The 18,005-nt window shown below is 47.0% G+C and overlaps 1 protein-coding gene across 7 annotated transcripts in view; it reads left to right on the top strand.

The window, feature by feature from the left end:
• Positions 1–18,005, top strand: part of BCL2L11 (BCL2 like 11) — a 44,198-nt gene that overhangs the window by 13,581 nt on the left and 12,612 nt on the right. For 3 of the 7 annotated variants that reach the window (XM_024743928.1, XM_024743925.1, XM_024743923.1), the window contains one exon: positions 14,718–14,827. The exons of 1 other annotated variant lie outside the window; for it this stretch is intronic. In XM_024743928.1, the coding sequence (XP_024599696.1) occupies positions 14,718–14,827 (110 nt within the window). Of the gene's footprint in view, positions 1–9,614; positions 10,753–14,717; positions 14,828–18,005 lie in introns of those variants that run through there. 3 more of the 7 variants (XM_024743929.1, XM_024743926.1, XM_024743924.1) reach the window with 2 other exon arrangements.

Genomic DNA, 18,005 nt, shown 5'->3' with positions numbered 1-18,005 from the left:
TTTTTTTTTTTTTTTTTTTTTTTTTTTTGCTTTTCTGCTTTAAATGTATTTTTCAGTTCTAAAATTTTGCCTGCTTCTGCTGGGTGGGGTGGACGTTCAGATCCCTCCTGGGCCTTGCTGCTACTTTCCCAGCAAAAGCAGGGCACCAACCAGCACAGCTTCACGGAGCCCAGTCAGGGGTGTACGCTTAGCTCTCCAGGCCCCTGTTGACACCTGGAGGGGGAAAAGGTGGAGGGCTGACTTGCAGGCCTTGTTTCTGCAGGGCGGGGGCCAAAGCTCAGTTCCTCTCTGTTCCCTGTCTACACCAGCGTGAGGGCTGGGGGCGGGGGTGGAACACACCAGCCCTGCCTTCCACCACCTCGTTCCCCTTACTGGTGCTGGGTGTGAGTTCCCCTTTGTTCTCCTGCATGCCGGGTGGGCGTGGAGGCTCAGTGACCCACCAGGTCCCACTGAGCCTTGAGGCTGGGGTGGGGGATCAGTGGGCCACTAGCTCTGTTTTCCACCACCTCATTCAGTCTTGCTGCTGCCGGGGGCTGGGCAGGTTCAGCTTCCCGATAGGCCTTTCCCTGCGGCCTGAGGTGGGGGAAGTGAGGGCTGACTCACTCTGACTTGTTCTGTCTCATTGCTCACCAGCGTTGGGTGGAGGTGGGGGCTGGGCCCGCTGATACATGGTGTGTATGTGTGTGTGTAGTGGCGACTCACCCTGCCTGGTACCACCTCCATGCTGCATAGTCAAGGGGGAGCATTAGCTGTCTCTGGGGCCCTGGAGGGGGTGGGGGGAATCACAGCGTCATCTGTTTCCACTGGGCAGGGCCTGGGAGGTCAGCTCCCTGCCTAACCTGCCAGTACCACCTGAGTGGTTTCAGAGCACCAACCACTCCTGCTGGGCAGGGGGATGGGCAGCGGGCAGTGTTCAGTTGCAGTAGGGTGGGTATGGCCAAAAGGCTTTCTGTTGGGGGCCCCCATTCCCCAGTCCTTTGGCTAAAGAGAACAGCTTTCCTTGGAGCGTTTTCTCCCTGCCTGTTGGAGATCACGTTGCAGGCCTCTGCAGTGCCCTGGTCGGGATGTATGGAGGGTATGAGCAAACCGGGGGACTCGCCACCCTGTCATTCCTCAAGCCCCGTGGTCCCCAGGCAGCCCACTCTCTTTGCCCTCTCAGTCCTCCGTGCTTAGTTGTAAAAAGGAGGACCTGGGGGAGTAGGGTGACCCCACCTTCATGGAGCTAAAAATCTGTATCTTCTTTGAACTATTTGTGATTGCTATTGATTGGCTCTGGTTGCAAAGCACTACTCAGAACTTTAGAAATCACCTCTTTCACCCTTTATTTTATTCTCTCTACGGAATAGTAGGATTTTAGTGTCAGGAAGCGGTTTAACAGTAATCCTAGCCACTTTCTTTCACATACTAACTGCAGTATCTGTTGTTGTGATTCCCCTGGTGATGTGCCCTCAGAGGGTACACAGCACGCCACCCTCAAACGCACTGCCTGAAAAGTCTGATTCCACATGCCATAAGGGAACTTCTCATTAGGAAAATGCTAAGTCTTGTAGTTCTGTGTGATTGGACTGTAAGGCAGGAGAAAGATCAATCATCCACTGACTTGTCTTGGTTAGTATTTAGGGCCTTTGTGGTATTAGATTTCTAGATAGACATATGCACATAATTGCCGGTTGAATGCTCGACTGTCTTGATGCCTTGCTTCCTGACCTACTTTAAAACCACTGAATCGGAGCGCTTGCCCAGTGCCCGAGTCTCTGCACGCCCCTGGTCTGTGGTCACCCTGCCTGTGTTGGATGGGACTCCCCGTGGGCCAGCACCGTCCCACACTGGAGTCCAGTGGTCTTCATTCCTCCTTTGTTGGGTCAGCCTCAGTCTCCGTGTGTTCCTCCTGTGACACAATTTCCATCTGCCTTCACCTTCTGGTCACTGTCCTCTGGTCGTTCTGCTTGGTCAGTGGCCAGGACCCGTGCCGGGGCATGTGACCTAAGACTGCTTTCCTTCTCCGTGGAGGTCCTGTGGACCCAAAGCGAACGTCTGTCCTTTGAGACGCGGCCACCTTGGTCCTGTGCTGTGTCGGGCACCGGGCTGTGAGCACTGTGCCGCTCACCCGCCTGCCCACCCGCCGCCCCTGCTCTGCAGGCACAGAACAGGGCCTGCCATTCCTTCCTTATGTCGGAAATGCTGGCAGAAACGTATGTGCGGAGGACTCATCATGGCGTTTTTTTATACCAACCGGAAAACTATTGGCAGTCCAAATGGTATGGGAAAACCTCTACATTAGCCAGACCGTGGTGCTGTCTTCTAATGATGTTAAAAAGAACAGTCACGTGGAAAATGCTCCTGGTATTACGTTCAATTTAAAAAGGTTACAGAGTTCTTGGCGACATCCTAGTGTCATAGTCTGTTTGTGCCACTATAATAAAAATACCATAGTTTGGGTGGCTTCAGTAATAAACATTTGTCTCACAGTTTTGGAAGCTGGAAGCGTGAGGTCAGGGTGCTGCCACGGTCCGGCTCTGGTGGGGTCCCTCTTCCTAGCTTGTAGGTGGCCACCTTGCCACTGTCCTCATGTGATGGAAGGACGGCAAGCTAGCTCCTTGACCTCCTCTTACAAGGGCGCTAATCCCATTCACGAAGGCTCCACCATCATGACCTAACCACCTCCCAAAGGCCCCACCTACCAAGTACCATCACACTGGGGAAGAGATTTTTAGCATATGAGTTTTGGGGTGGACATGGACATGTACTCCATAACATGTAATTTGGTATCAAGAAGTTTATCAGCATAACAAGAAGATTAGAAGGAAAACATATCAAAATGTTAATAGTGAATATTTTTGTATTCAACTTACAGGTGGTCTTACCTGTTTTTGTTTTCGTTGTTGTTGTTGTATATGGAAAATCCTCATGGCTAGCATTTATAATAGAATAAATGTAATAAATAATATATATTTTAAAATTTCTCTTAATGTTAATCTTCATTTCTGGCGTGCATAGCAGCTTGTCACTGTGGCACACACGATTTCAGTATTAACTTGCTCATGTGGTCTGGTGTTAACTGTCACGCCCCTTATGATTTCATCCAGATGAGATCAGGCTTTTGGCCCATCACCATGAGTACTTCGATGGACATTAGCCCCCTAATTTACTCTTTTGGGATCTGCCTCTTATTTTAGCAAAGTGAGTATTTTATTGTAGAACATCTTCATCTGGCAGGGTTCCCGGTTGATTCAGTGCCCGTGAGCTGCTACTGCCTTACCTGCAGGGCTGTGCGTGGGTCTGGAGCAGGGTCTGGATGGCATCCGGCTGTTCTCCAGACCCATGAGTGACCTGGGCAGATCTCTTAGTCCCTCTGAGCTTCGGTTTCCTCATCCGTCAGGTGGAGACAGAAGTGCTCACTTCCAAGGGTTGGGGGACTTTTGCATAAGCTACTGGGCGGAGAGTGGCTGGTAGGGACTCGGTCACTATTTTCTTTGCTGTGCAGTGACCATCGTGGCCACGGCAGGTCAGCAAGCATGCCGTAACGAATTGTTCTTGTCTCCTTTCCATGGAAAGGAGCTGTCGTTTCAGAGGTTTAGGCAACTTACAGGGAAGTGAATTATCTGGAAATGCTACTATAATTCTAACCCTGCCAGGTCCCAGAACAAACAAACAAACAAAAAAAGAAAATCTATTCTAAAAACTGGCCTGGGAGGGCAGGGGAGGTCCAACTCACCACCCCTCACCTGCCCGTGAACCCGCATATCACCCTGAGAAGAAACCTTGGTGAATCTTTAGACCATGGAGAGCCATCTGGAAACCCACATTGCGCCTGGCTCTGTCTGAACCGGGCCTGTGCTGGGGACACCTGTGGGAGAGACGGCCTATGGGATTTGGCAGAAACTTGACTGTAGTTCAAGACGTGTGTTTGGAGCAAGAATGGTCTGGAGACATAAGACATAGGCTGAACTACTTTTTCCTGCAATCAGAAGTTATTGTACCTTTTTTCAAAATAAAAGTTATTTTGCTCGTGGATTTAGCATTAGAAAGATTCATTGCCTGACTAGAATCAAGAATTTTAAAACAGCTTTTTAATTTTTTTCCCTTTTCCCTGAGGAAATTCTGCTCCTTTGGCCATCGTTAAATTTTGGTTTTTGCTTCTGAGTGAGTGAATCATGAATCCTTGGGAACTTTTGCTTCACACACTGTGGGCTGACTGATGCCAGCAGTCAGTACAAACATTTCCCTGGTGCACGAGTTGAAGCCCAGTTTATAAGAGGCAGGCCTTCGTGGTTTTAAGTATTTGCTTAGGATGAGTTGATATTCCCAGTGTCCTGTGGGAAACCCAAATTCACTTTGCATTTCCTCTGTTCTCTACCCTGGACCAGATCCCCACTGCTCTTGAGTGGATTTGTGGTTCAACCAGACGGTGATGAAGCAGACCAGCTCCTGGGAGGGGGCTGCTTTGGCCACGTGTGCCTGCAGGCCAGGAGTGAGGGCTATTCAAGGCCCCGTCTGGTGCTGGAGCCAGGGCCTTGAACCCGGGCCTTCGGCACAGGGCACGATGCTGCTTTTAGTTTGGGCTTTGCGGCCCTTCCTTAGGGGTGAAAATGGTTTTGGAGCTAAAATTTCTAAAAAATGGAATCAACCATTTCAGTCCAAGAGGGTGGATGTGTGAAAATTAAAACCGGTTCGACACAATGATTCTCGACTATCTGAGTCGCTCTGGGAACTTTTTTTCCCCAAAATAAGTCACGTTCCTGGACTAGAGCATGCGTCCCACTCCAGTTCCTAAAACATTTCGATGTAAGTGATTTATAGATTTAGTGAGTGATTTGAGACTTCTTTAACAGAAGCTTGCTTGTGTGGAAGGGACCTGTTTTTCTCTTGCAAATGTGTGTCGGTGGGGTCAGGGTGTGCATGTATGGGGTGAGCCACACTTGACAACCTTAGTTTGGGTGAGTTTCCGGGGAAGAGGCTAAAAGAAGGTTTTTTATTTGTTTTTTCATCCCTTGAGAAATTTCTTAATGCAGAGCGGTCTAGAAGTGAATTCTGGCTCTATGCTATGTTAGTATATATTTGAATTCAGACCTCAGTTTTACTTACAGCTGAGCATAAATTCTGCTAAACTGGTCAGAACAACTCGCCAACTTAAGGAAATGATTTGGTACGTGGCAGAAGCACATATATTTGTTGATTTAGAGAATTCAGTGACATTTAAGACAGTGGACGAGTGCCCGCGCTTCCCTCTTTTGTCATGTAGATTTTATCACTGGGCTGGTTTGAAGCTTAGAACCGGGTTTTCTCTGTAAGGAAAGCCTGACACCTACAATACACCATGCTTCGTTTTCTCTCCGGTCCTTTTTTCTGATAGTTTGATAGGAATTGTTGGAGTGGAAGGTTCCAGCAGGTGACCCAGGCCAGTCGTGGTCCTTCCTCTGATGCCGTCCATTCCCCGGGGCAAGTCCCTCCACCTGCCTGGGGGCCGGTGTCCTCCTGAATTGGGAGGGTGTTGCAGCCAGTCTGCGGCGGTCAGAGCACTGAAGGGTATCTGGTGTGGGCGGGGTGGGAGTTGCTCTGGTTTGGAACGGCCCTGTTTAGTTGGTATTGCATGGTGGTTTTCTCAGCGCGGGGGTAATAACCAAACTGTTGCACCCAGGATCTGAGCCCATGAGGTGGTAGAGCTTGGCCAGCAGCTGTGTCTCTGGAGGGGAAAGGGCATCGGGAGGAAGAGGAAGAACCTGAGAACCTGAGCAGATAAAAAGACCTTTGATACCACCAGACCAGACATCTTTCAGTGCAGAATTCTGCACATCTTACACTTGTATTTGCCCTAAGGCGGCGACTCTAGCTTCCATTCTTTTCCTGTGTTGGGGGGGGGGGAGACATGGCACAGCCATGGACAGAACATTTTTGTGGTTTGCAGAGAAGCCCTAGGATCCGCAGGCCCCCGCCCCCCCGAATTGCCGTGTCGCGTGCGGAGGTTAGGTGGTGGCTTGAACGAGGTCGGTACAGGCTGGTCAGTGGATGAAGGAACTTGGGCTCCAACCATCTTTCTGATGGATCGCTCACGATACCGGTCAGATTCTCTGCTCGCTTTAGCCTTTTGGTTTTCTTATTTTTTACACGGCGTTCAGTTCTTACACTTCTTTTTGTCATTGAGTTTCCTGCAAAAGGCTTTGGGGCTGTGTTCCCCTGTGTCCCTTTCAGCATAAACGTGCTCTCCAGACGCACAAGCTTTGTGAGTTTTTTAGGGAGAAGTCAGACAGCCCCACGGCAACAGACATATGTTTTGAGGCCAAATATTTAAGCCATCAAACGTCCAAACACAATGATTCTGTCCTTGTGATTATGCAAAATAGTGTCTGGAACTGAGGTGTCATGTTTTCTCTCTTGATAACGATGCGGGATAAAAAGAGGCAGCTGCGTCTTGTGAATTGGTTCGAAGTGGGAAGCTTTCATTATGCCTTCTGGTGTGCTTTCAGTCACCATATATCTACGTAACAGATGAGTGCTTCACTTCGTGCGTTGTCGGTATACATTTTGTTTATTTATTTATTTTTTTTTAATTTTTTTTTATTTTTCGGTACGCGGGCCTCTCACTGCTGTGGCCTCTCCCGTTGCGGAGCACAGGCTCCAGACGCGCAGGCTCAGCGGCCATGGTTCACGGGCCCAGCCGCTCCGCGGCACGTGGGATCTTCCCGGACCGGGGCACGAACCCCCATCCCCTACATCGGCAGGTGGACTCTCAACCACTGTGCCACCAGGGAAGCCCGCCGGTATACATTTTAACTGCATAAATAAAATTATAGGCTTTTACACGTCTTAACTGGAAAGCTGTTTCGGATGTAGCTTTTCAGGATTCTGTATTTGGCCCCTTGCTTTGGTCTTGGTCTCCACTAGCATTAGGACAGAATAACAGTGACGCTTAAGACCTTCACGTGAACGAAGGAGAAGAGATTTTTCGTCACCTGTTTCCTGCCGCCAGCATTCAATTTTATAGAGGAAGCCACACACACTCTGTAATCAAAAATTTTTATATTTGTAGTTTAAATTCTCATTTCCTCCCCCACATCTGATTTTGGGCCAGGAACAACGGGTGGTTACCGAAAGCTAGTAACTTCAAAATTGTTAACACTTTATTTCTAAGGAACGGTCTTAAGTGAATTAACACGTAGAGGTGTATGTTTACAACTTCCCTGGCTGTAACCACTTAGCCAATCCCAATCCAGAAATCACTTCTAGACCACTTTGCATTAACCTTAACCACTTAAGTCTTAACCACTGCCGGGGTTACAGTTTAACCTTGGCAGTGGTTAAGACGCCACGCTTCCACCGCAGGGGGTGAGGGCCTGGTTGGGGAACTAAGAGCCCGCATGCCGCGTGGTGTGGCCAGAATAAAAGAAAATAAAAGGTCTCCAAAAAGCATTTCTCCTTCTGTAGTTTTGCTGGAGTGAGTAGTGAAATAAATTGTCTGCGTAGGAATTTCCCTCCACTGTCAGTGGGAGGGTCATGAGGTTGGATTTGTTCTTCCGAGTAAGACGGCACAGGCACAGTCAAGTCCTCCGTGGTGTTCTGGAAGGAATCTAAGACTATGGAAGTAGAGACACAGCTGTCCTGGAGACAGTGGGGCTAGCGGCAGTGTAGGGAAAGCAAGGAACAGTAGTGTCCTGTGTCCTGCTGCCCCCGGCCAGACCCACTGCACACCACAGCCACACGCTATGCAGAGCGTCATGTTTCCGGAGCATCCCGAGGGGGACCAGAGTGGTGATGGAGGGCATTCCCAGGGCTCGTCATAAAGGCACATGGAAGGAACCGGTTCCGGACCAGATTTGGGGCACAAGGTGGCAGTTGTATTGATTAAAAAGAGGGGTAATGATTGAGAGGGATCATAGATTGTCTTTGTAGCCCCAGGGGACAGAATCGAGATTGGGATCCGGATTAGGAGAGAACATTCCAGTTCCCAGGAGGGAGAAGTTTGTAGCCCCTAATGCCTATCAGCGAGGACTGCAGTGCCTTAGGAAAAGGGGTGCACCAGGCCCAGGGTGGGCGACCAGGCATCATGGTGCAGGAGGCTCCTGCCAGGTCCCCCACCTGACGAAAGATGCTGGCTTCTGCTGTGACCCAGCGTTAGTCGGGTATGTCCTTGGACATAGACATAAAAACTTGGGATCTGGGTTTGCTCCTGGCCTTGGCTTCTTGAAAATATGTGTGTTAGAGGACAGCTCAGGGGAGATGGGTAACTAGGTCTTCAGAGGTTGAAGAAGGCATGACACATTCATCTTAATGCCTTTAGATTCATATTTTATTGTAGGATGCAGTTAAGGTCAAAGGGGGAAGGTATGAACACTAGTTTCCAGACTTCCAGCTTCACAGCCTTGGTTTACTGGCAGTTTCCAAATGGTCAGACTGGAAATTGATCAGAGCAGCGTATTTTGATTTTCTTACTCACGGCCACGTAAAAGCAGTGGGCAATACACATGGAAAGAGTAAGTATGAAAACCCTGGCTACATCTCATTCGCTTTCTTAGTTGTTTTTTTTTTTTTTGTCCTAACAGCTTTTTATAAAGGACCGTCTTGAATTCATGGAACTGCTCAGGCTTGACCCATGTGTGTACCAGGGAAAAACAGGTTTAGGAACTTCATGAGTACTGATGCTGAATACTATCTCTTTATTTTATTTTGAATCCAGTTCATTTTCATCCAGTGGTTCAGTGGAATTGATAACAGTATTTATCAAAAAATAAAGTGATGGAATTGAGAAATAATAGACCCAGAAGGGGAGGGGGGTGTGTGTGTGTGTATGTAATTGGGTTCTGGCTCGTTCGCTTTCTGAGAACCATCAGAGTTGAAGGTGATTTCTGATAGCATTTACTGCAGTCAGTAAATGATAGTAAATGACTGATAGTTACTGTCATGGCAGCGGCCCTCCTTCCCCTGTGGCTGGGAATTCTGGAGCTGCTGAGACAGCTCCGTCACTCAGGTGGGTTTCCTATGGAAACCTTGGCCAGCCGTCTGGTTGCTTCCTTCTTGTAAATCTCAATTGATAAAGATATTTCTGAAGATAGCCCCTTAAGTAATGAGACTGTTGGGTTGAATAAACATCCCAGAATTTTTACTTCTCCAAATGAGTGTTGACCTTCACAGTGGCCACCTGCACGAGCAGTGCTTCCCCCGAATATTTTTGGAGCATCTTTTTTGGAATTGTTTTAGCCCTTTTTTCAGAGCCAACAAGGAAGTGGTCCTTTATGTCTTTTGGTTCAATCTAGAGTCTCCTCAGGGATAAAGATGGGCAGCCCTGAAATGCCAGGAGGAGGGGCTGGCTTTCTGCTCCACAGTCCCTGGTAAGTGCCGGGCAAAATGAGCACTTATTTGCCTAAGTATTATGTTCTGTGGTGTGTTTAAAATAAAAACAATAATTTCTTCAAAGTCATACATTCCGCGTCTCTTCAGGGACCAAGAAACCCTTTCTCAACTCTGAGTTGAATATTGATTGAGAGCTCAGTTCATGTTGATCAGTTGAAAATGTAATCTCAATTCTACCCCAGTGTTTGTAGCTCAGCGAATATCTGAAAACAGTATAGAGTGAAATGTTTCCGTGGATTTTCGTTTGGTTTCTGGTTCTGCACTTGAAGCTCCAGTAGTGATGTGCTGGGAACTCAAACAGCCGCTGGCCCTGGGACGTGAGAGCATCCTGTCCCCAAGGATGAATCGCAGTGATGTGAGCGCACGTGTAAGACACGGTCCCGCCGCCCCCAGGATGGTTCTCGTCATCCGCACAGCAGCCCGGCCGGGTGTGGAAAGATGGCAGTGAACGTCAGAATGTGACCTCAGCTCCTTTGAACACCTGCCGATCGGAACAGTGGGGTGGAAGCGGTTGGACGTTTAGGAAAAACCAGAAGGTTTGGCTTGACGGATGTCGAGCTCATTATGCATCGACAACCTCGTTTTTTAAAATGTTCCCACTCTCGCTGGCGGTGCTACAGAAAGCCCTTTCCGAAAGCCTCAGCCTGATTTCACTATCAGCCACTTAACCACGCTATTAATTTCTTTTCAGTCTCTGAGCTTTTAAGATTTGGAATTACCCTCTAGGCTGGAAACTAGTTTTGTAGCTGAACCACAACAGTCTGTTAATGCAATACTGCATATCTTTCAGTAACTCAGAGTTCTTTGGCGTTGAAAAAATGTCCTCCTTTCTACCCACCCGGCACACTGGTATAGAAAAATAGATTAATCAGAGACCTCGTGGTTTTTTTGGTTTGGGGTTTTTTTTTCCTATAGGAAATCAGGTTACCTGAAATGCTAGATTCCGAAATGCTAGATTTCAGAAAACTCTAGCATTGTTTCCAAGAGTTTTGATGAAAATTCAACTAACATATCGCACTTTTGACAGAATTGCCTATGTGACACAGTTGCATTCCAAAGTTTTGATTAGTGGCTTTGGTTAGAAAATCTGGGCCCAGCAAGTTCCCCAGCTCAGAATGGTGCTTACAGGATTGGAGCCGGCCTTGTGTGGACTTCTGGTTACAACTTTGGAGCAGTAGCTTTACATTAAGAGCTGCTTATATTTCATTGTGCTTTTCCTCTTCCCTCCCCTCCCCTCTCCCCTTTTAGCACCAGGTTTATGGCATGAAATGCTTTCTTAAATGCTGATACTACATTTTCTGTGGGTGAAAGTACACCTCCTCACAGTTTCCCCTTTGAAGTTCTTATGTTTATGTAAAATTGCCTTAGTTAAAAATGTGATCTAAGTAATAAGAGCTTTTGTTTCAAATAAAGACCCATTTTATTGACGAGGTATCAGTATTTGCGGCTGTTAAGCACATTGCAGAGAGCATAATAAAATGTTTATGTTTGATGCGTATCTGTCTTACAGGCTAGAGATGTAAATGATCTTTTTGGTAAGTGGATTATATTAGCAAGGGAGCAGGCAGATTGAGTATCTAGAAAGGATTGTAGGAGTGAGGGTGTGTTTTTTGAGTATCCCCTGCCCTTGAACCCCACCAGCTCCAGGTTCACCTTCGGAAGACCGAGCCCTGGATCCCTTCCACATCGTGGTGGTTCGTGCTCTGGGTCACTGTGGGGCAGAATTCAGCAAACTGGTGATAAAGGGAATAAAAACCTTAATTCTGGCTCCGACCAGTGCCGCCGTGGGGCTGACAAGCAAATTCTCAGGTCAGCCAGACCCCATTCTTAGCCCTGCTAGGTTCTCACGTGACATGAGACCGCATGTGACAGACACCAACATTAAACTAGTGATGAAGTTAAGGAAAAGCCCCCGGCACCACCAGAAGGAGACATTTTGTTATTTGAGAAATAATCTTTGAAATTTAGGTGGCAAAAATCCACTGTATTAACTGAGATTAAGGCCACCCTTTTAAAATATAGGAATAGGATGCCTTTGAAAATATTCAAAATGGAATTTTTATCTTACGATCTTACCTTAAAACCAATACTGTCTGTATTTATGGGCTAGGTTTTATTGCAGGGTGAATGTTGGTCATTAATTTTAGGTTTATTCAAGAAATAAGAACAGTATTTGCTTCTCAAAAAACTCCAGTTCTTGGGGGCTTCCCTGGTGGTGCAGTGGTTGGGAGTCCGCCTGCCGATGCAGGGGACGCGGGTTCGTGCCCCGGTCCAGGAGGATCCCACATGCCGCGGAGCAGCTGGGCCCGTGAGCCGTGGCTGCTGGGCCTGCGCATCCGGAGCCTGTGCTCCGCGGCGGGAGAGGCCCCAACAGTGAGATGCCCACGTACTGCAAAAAAAAAAAAACCTCCAGTTCTTAAAACCAAGTGGTGATAGCTGCTGTGTTAGAGTCGTCTAGACACATCAGTCTCCTTTGCAAACGTTAATTTATAGTGTATGTTACTATTCTATAGAAACTTCAAAAAATATGTATACCTAAACACGGTTGCTAGCTCTCTTACTGATCTGTTTTATCAGTTAGTGTATGCTAAGCCTGGTCTAACCAATTATCTTTGGCTAATAAAACTCTCCCGACTCCTGAGTGTTCTCCAAAGACACATGTCTGGGCCCCAGAACTGACCCGTGGTTTCTTCCCCCTGCTCAGGATTTCTCAGGGCCTGGTCTGTGGACCGTCTGCACCAGGAGCTTGTAAGAGTACAGCCTCCAGGGCCTCACTGCCAGACCATGGGGATGTGTTTCTCTCTGTGCATTTATTGAAGCTAGCAGTTAGAACTCTTCTTTCTGCAGAAGAAACATCTGCTTATCTTCTTCCCCCCACAAACAGCAGGGCATTTGTCTCTAAGATGAACAAGTTGGATCTGGCCCCCAAGGTTCCACATGTGCTTCTCAGCTGCTGGCCAGGTTGACGCAGTCACTAGGTGCTCATTTTGATGTGCACCGGCTCCAGTGGTGGTGCTTCTGGCCGTCAGCCCTCCCGTGAGCCAGACAGAACTTTCTAAACCACATAGGTAAGTGAGGGTGCTAAATAGACTTCAGTAGACTTCACCTGCAGGTTGGGGCAAGTTAACCGGGGGAGTTAACTTCGTTTTGTGTTATAAGAATATAAGGTATGAGTATCCTTGTCCAGAAGAAGTTTATCATTTAGTTGAAGTTTAGCATTTAATCTGCAGGGATGTAAGCTCGTGGGAGCAGGGCTTGGGCCTCTTTGGTTGCTGTACCCAGATCATCTCCTGAGCAGTGTCTGGCTCATGGGCATTCATATTCATTGGGTAAATTAGTGAGTATCTAGATTTACTAATCCTTGGGTAACTTGCTAACAGTTTTTACCAGTCTGTCGTCTTCGTAAAATATGCAGCCTAGATTTCACAGATTTTCTTTGGATAATTGGCATTTTCTGCATCTCTGACTCTAGGATTGAGGGCAGATTTACTCTCTCGAAGAGAGCCAAGTGTAGTGAGAAATGAGTGGGGCTCTGGAGCCCGGGAGAGGTGGGTGACAGGGGTTCTGAGCGACCACGTGGCATCCTGTGCGCTGGTCTGGTCACTTGTATCTGTGGATACATGTGTCTCCCTGAGCTAATTCTGCAGGTGATGACCACAGTTCATTCTAAGAAAAGAGGCTTTTTCTTAGAAAAAGGTGAGTTAACTTTGTAACTACAGCTGCTAAAGTCAGGGAAAGAGCACTTGATTGGCTGATAGTATGAAAAGATAGTAATGATTTGGTACCTGTGATGGACAAAATCAGAGTAACGATGGAATTTGTGACAGAGGTACTGCCAAGGCAGTTTTCTGTGTGCTTGGAAGGGTGTTCAGGGGACATGCCTGGCGTATCCCAAAAGTTTCCTGTCATCAGCCTTTGTGCGCTTCACCAGGCGTCCTTGGGGAAACCTCCCCTCTGGCTCGTTGCCAGCACAGATGATTCTGGAGAGGATGCACGTGTGTTCTTTGTTCAATGCCCCCACACCTGTGCACACACACGATGCCCTGCCTCTCGGCCTTTGTGGGATCGTCGTTCATTTCTCTTGGGTGAGGGCCGGGGGACAGAGAAGTTGGGGCAAGAGATTGAGAAGACTTGGTAAAAACTCAACAAAGAGTTCACTTTTAAGTGCTTTTGTAGACCTAGGAACCAACAGCACTTTTATTTGTAACGATAAATAAAACTCTTAATACAACATACAAGATTTTTTTTTTTTTTTACAAAAATACAAAAGAGGAAGCTATATTCATGTTATGGCAAAATCTGATTATCATAGGTGCTTAAATTTTTCGCTGTGGTTAAAACGTAACACGTGTGTTTAATTGCCAGTAGAGTGCTCCTTTTAACAGGAAGTTAGCGTAAGCCGCATGTGAATAGCAGTTGAAATCCAATAATCTCATCTCTTTTCCTGTTACTCATGTTACCCAGCTGTTCTCTGAGTGTGGAGAACGCTTTTCTTCGTGGTACTTGGAGATATCCTCTTCCTGATGCTGGTGGGATCTTTGGACAACTCACATTTTTTGTGCTCCATTTTTGGCCGTCACGTGGCTTTGAAATGGGCTCATTAACCAACGGCTGAATGTACTGGGTGTGGATGGGAGTGACAGCTTAATGAAAGGGTGAACCTCCCTCTTTTTTCTCCTTTCAAAAAAGCCTTTGCTCTTACACCCAAAACATTTCCTCTCTCCATGTGGTGTTTGCAGACTTGAGCCATCTTTATTGGCTGCATTAATATCGAAACAAAACATGCAATTATGCTTTAATTTGGCCCCTTGGTGGCACTTGTGCAGACTGGCTGTGTATCACTGCACCTCCTTCCATGGAAACAAGCTCATTCATTTCTCAGGTTTTCACTGACTTTACTTTGAATACAACCATTTCATGTTCCTCGATGACGTGTGACATTTTCCTAGGAATTTTACCTTGCCTTAAGATCAAAATATAATAGCTACTTTACGGACAGCCTAAATCTTTACACTCTCATGTTTCGAGGCTATTTCTTGGGCAGCATCGATTGTGCCGTTGTTGTGTGAGTTTGCCTTCTCGAAATGGAAGTATGTAATTCACTGGCCAGGAGATCTTTAAATTCGGCAATTCTGAATCTCCAGTTGTGTTGAAAATTAAATTACTCTGTATGCCTTATTCATGAACCAGAGTTACGTAGCAGAGCCTGCCACCATAATCTCGAATGCATGATTGTAGCTCTTGAAGTTAGGGAGCGTCCCAAAACGTGAAAGCGTGTGTGAGATGGGCTTGCTTCTAGAAACTGACCTTTGGGACTTTCTAAATGATCTATGGAAAACAATGTGATTTTTGTTCTGTTTGTTCTGATGCAGCTTCCATGAGGCAGTCTCAGGCTGTACCTGCAGATATGCGTCCGGAGATATGGATTGCGCAAGAGTTGCGGCGTATTGGAGACGAATTTAATGCATATTACCCAAGGAGGGTAATGATGTTTTCTTTACCCCCTTTCTCCCTCACACCCTACCTCTCCCTGCCATTTAAAAAGAAAAGAAAAGACTAGTAATAATTCTGTGCTTATTTTGGAAATGAGCGGTATTCCCTGTGTGTGACCTACCATTCTTCCTCCTTTCCCATTTTCCATTTGTTCTATGGCTGAATGTAAGTGGTGGCCATTAGACAAAATCCGAGGCCGACCATGGAATGGTAGGAGCACAAACCTTAAATTCTCCATGCTTGGAAAAAAAAGGGATTGTGTATATGCTTTGAAATATTCCCATATAAATACTAACGTAGTCTTTAAGCCAGAGAGGGAGTTGCAGCCCTCCCTGGAGGCAGTTTGGGTCAAAAGTAAAGAAATTTTAAAATTTCCATCTTAGCCAAAGGGAACGATGCCAGCTCTTAAAGTAGAAGTCTCCCCTGTGATTTGCCAGGCAGTGAGTCAGAGCAGGGGGGCCTCTATGTCATTCCAGCCCCCACTGCTGTCCGTGGTGTTCATTTATTGAAATGTATTAGGAGGCCAATAATTAATAGCCTGTAATCTGGGGTATAAAAATTTTATGCCTCAAATTGAGTGCCACCGGGAGTTTTGAGGTGTGCTGCTGGGTTAAAAAAAAAAAATGCAGCCTCAGCTCCTACTCTGCAGGCACAGGGTGTATTTTGTTTTGCCCAATGGCAATATATGTTACCATTTGGACACCTTATTCCCATGGAAGACATTTTAAAATGTGTAGGGTTTAACTCAGGGAGTCAGGCTCTTAGGAATATGTGTGACTACTTCCAGCAAATGTGGGAGAGAATGTGATTTTGGCTTGCTTACCTTTTTTCTGGCAACCATGTATGAAGGTATTTCTGTTGATTTATCGAAAAGCAAGCACTTAACTATTATTTTCTACAAAATAAGATTTAATATCATTCTTTCTTACTGTGTTAACTTTTCATCTGACTCCTTTTCTGTCAAACGTTATTGTTTTATATAATACTTTTTAAAGATTTTGTTTTCTTTCTCTTTTCTTCTGGAGGGAGTTTATGCTTAGGACGCCCCAGTATTTCTGTCCTGCTTTCAATGTTAGTCTCTTTTGTAGCTAGCTGTTGCTTAGTGAACAGATGTTACCTGTAAATTGCTTTCAGTCAGTCTTGTTTTCCTGTTACATACGATGCCTTTTCAGCTTTTTTAAACATACATGGAGATGTTCTCCCATTACAAGAGAGGCTTTCATTGCTTCGGTATAGAATCTCCATAAGGGAGTTAGGGAGTTTCAGAAAACTCACACTGGACCCTCTTCATACTTTCTACAGGGCGTGTATGTGTGTGTGTGATGGGAAATGTGCTGTCGTGTGATTCTGTCATTAAACGGGAAATGGCACATTGATGAACGGGCTCCGGAATTGCTTGTGATACTGGGGTCTAGCTGGCAGGATGCCTGGCGGCCTACACCTGACGGGGACCTGCTCACAGAACATAAATTCCCTCTCAGCCTAGATCTGAAATGGCAATCACTTTGGCAAGGTGGGTTGTTGTGTAATTTGCCACAGAAGTTACCGTTGCCCTAGTTTCTTCTGCCTCGGTTTCGCTGGTGGGGTTTCGGGGTTACTGTTTGTGTGTGAACTCGGCTCTCCCGCTTGACTAGGAGACAGTGGTCAGAAACAGGGCCCTGGGATATTCGGGACGTCGGTCCCTTCAAGAGGGTAGGCAGAATATATCCAGTCCTGATTCTGGAACGTGTCACGAATCCAGCAGGAAGAGGTCACTTCTGACGGCTATGGCGGCTTCTCAGGCTGAGCCTGGGCCGTGAACTGACCGGCGTGCTGGGCCTGCCACCTCCCCATCCCGTCTCAAAGCGGATGGTAGAGGTCCTTAGGGCTCCAGGTCTGGCTTGGCTGGGGCTCCGCAGGAGAAGTGAGGCTGCCGGCCTCCGGTGCCTTCAGAGTCCGGGGAGCTCTGGACACCGAGATGAGTCAGCACAGCTCCATCCTCGGGGGGTTGGATCAGAACCTTTGGCCAGAGAGCCAGGTGTGTTTAAGAAGGTTTTGCAAAAGTTTCTCTTTGAACTTACACGAAGCATCGATGACTCTGCGATTGGCGTGAAGTACCGGTGACTCTGCAGAGCTTTCCCCCGAGCCTACCTGTATGGGTCTGGCTGATGCATCTCTGTGGTGGCCCCGAATGCTTGGTGGTGAAACATGGGCTAGGGAGGGGGGGGGCGGTTGGAGCACAGCCACGCCCACACGTAGGCTGCCGAGGTGCGGGACCGTTCAGATCACGTGCAGAGGAGACACAGGCCATTGGGTGGTCTTCATCACCAAGCCTCTCCCGTGCAGGTGGGAGAAGAGCCTCTCAGAGTTCACACCCCACCTCCCCACCGTGTTCCCAGTGTTATTACACGGTTTAATGTTGAAGATGCTCATATGTTTTTTCAAGTGAGCTGTATAACCTGTTCTCAGTGCTTTGGGTAAGATAAATAGAAGTGAGTCTCATTGCAGTATTTCTCAGTATTTGTAATCGTGAACCTTATTTGGCATCTCTTAAAAAAGAACCAATGCAAAAATGCAGTCGCTAATCATTGAAAGGACTCTAGCTTTCTAAGAAGGCTGGAATATCGGGGGAGGAGTAGGGACACACTCTAGCTTATCACCTCGTTTTTCAAAAACGAAACGAACTTATTCTCCAGGTCTTATAAACAGCCAGTTCAAAACAGCAGACTCTGAAACTCGGGATAGTGACACAGTGACCCCAGGGCCGCAGACGCCTGTCTTAAGAGTTGTTGGATTCAAAACAGTCCATTGTCTGCAGTCACACTGATGGGCCATTGTTGAATATTGGGGGTGGAAACCTGGGGAGGAAATGGGAGGGATTTTGCTTCCAAGTTACGCACTTGTCTGTCCGGGGAGGTGTCCCTTCTTGGCAAGCAGAGTCCGTCGCCACGCTGCTTTATGGTGGATCGGAGCCTTTTAAATATTCGGTGTCTCTACTTGCTTAATACTGTTACAGTACGTTTTGTAAAGTGTTGGTCTTTTGTTGCCATAAGCCTTGCGAAGCCTGACAGGATATTTTCCCGTTTTTTCAGTTAGAGCAATAGAGGAAGTTGTCGTGTAGTTGTCATGTGCTCAGTGCACTTGAGGGCAGTGGGGAAGCATATGAGACGGAGCTGTGGAGTCTGAAT

The sequence above is a fragment of the Neophocaena asiaeorientalis genome, unplaced genomic scaffold (genome assembly GCF_003031525.2).
Source record: "Neophocaena asiaeorientalis asiaeorientalis breed wild unplaced genomic scaffold, Neophocaena_asiaeorientalis_V1.1 scaffold114, whole genome shotgun sequence".
Classification (NCBI taxonomy): domain Eukaryota; kingdom Metazoa; phylum Chordata; class Mammalia; order Artiodactyla; family Phocoenidae; genus Neophocaena; species Neophocaena asiaeorientalis.
Note: the sequence above shows the minus strand (reverse complement) of the source record. Positions and strands in the feature narration are given on the sequence as shown.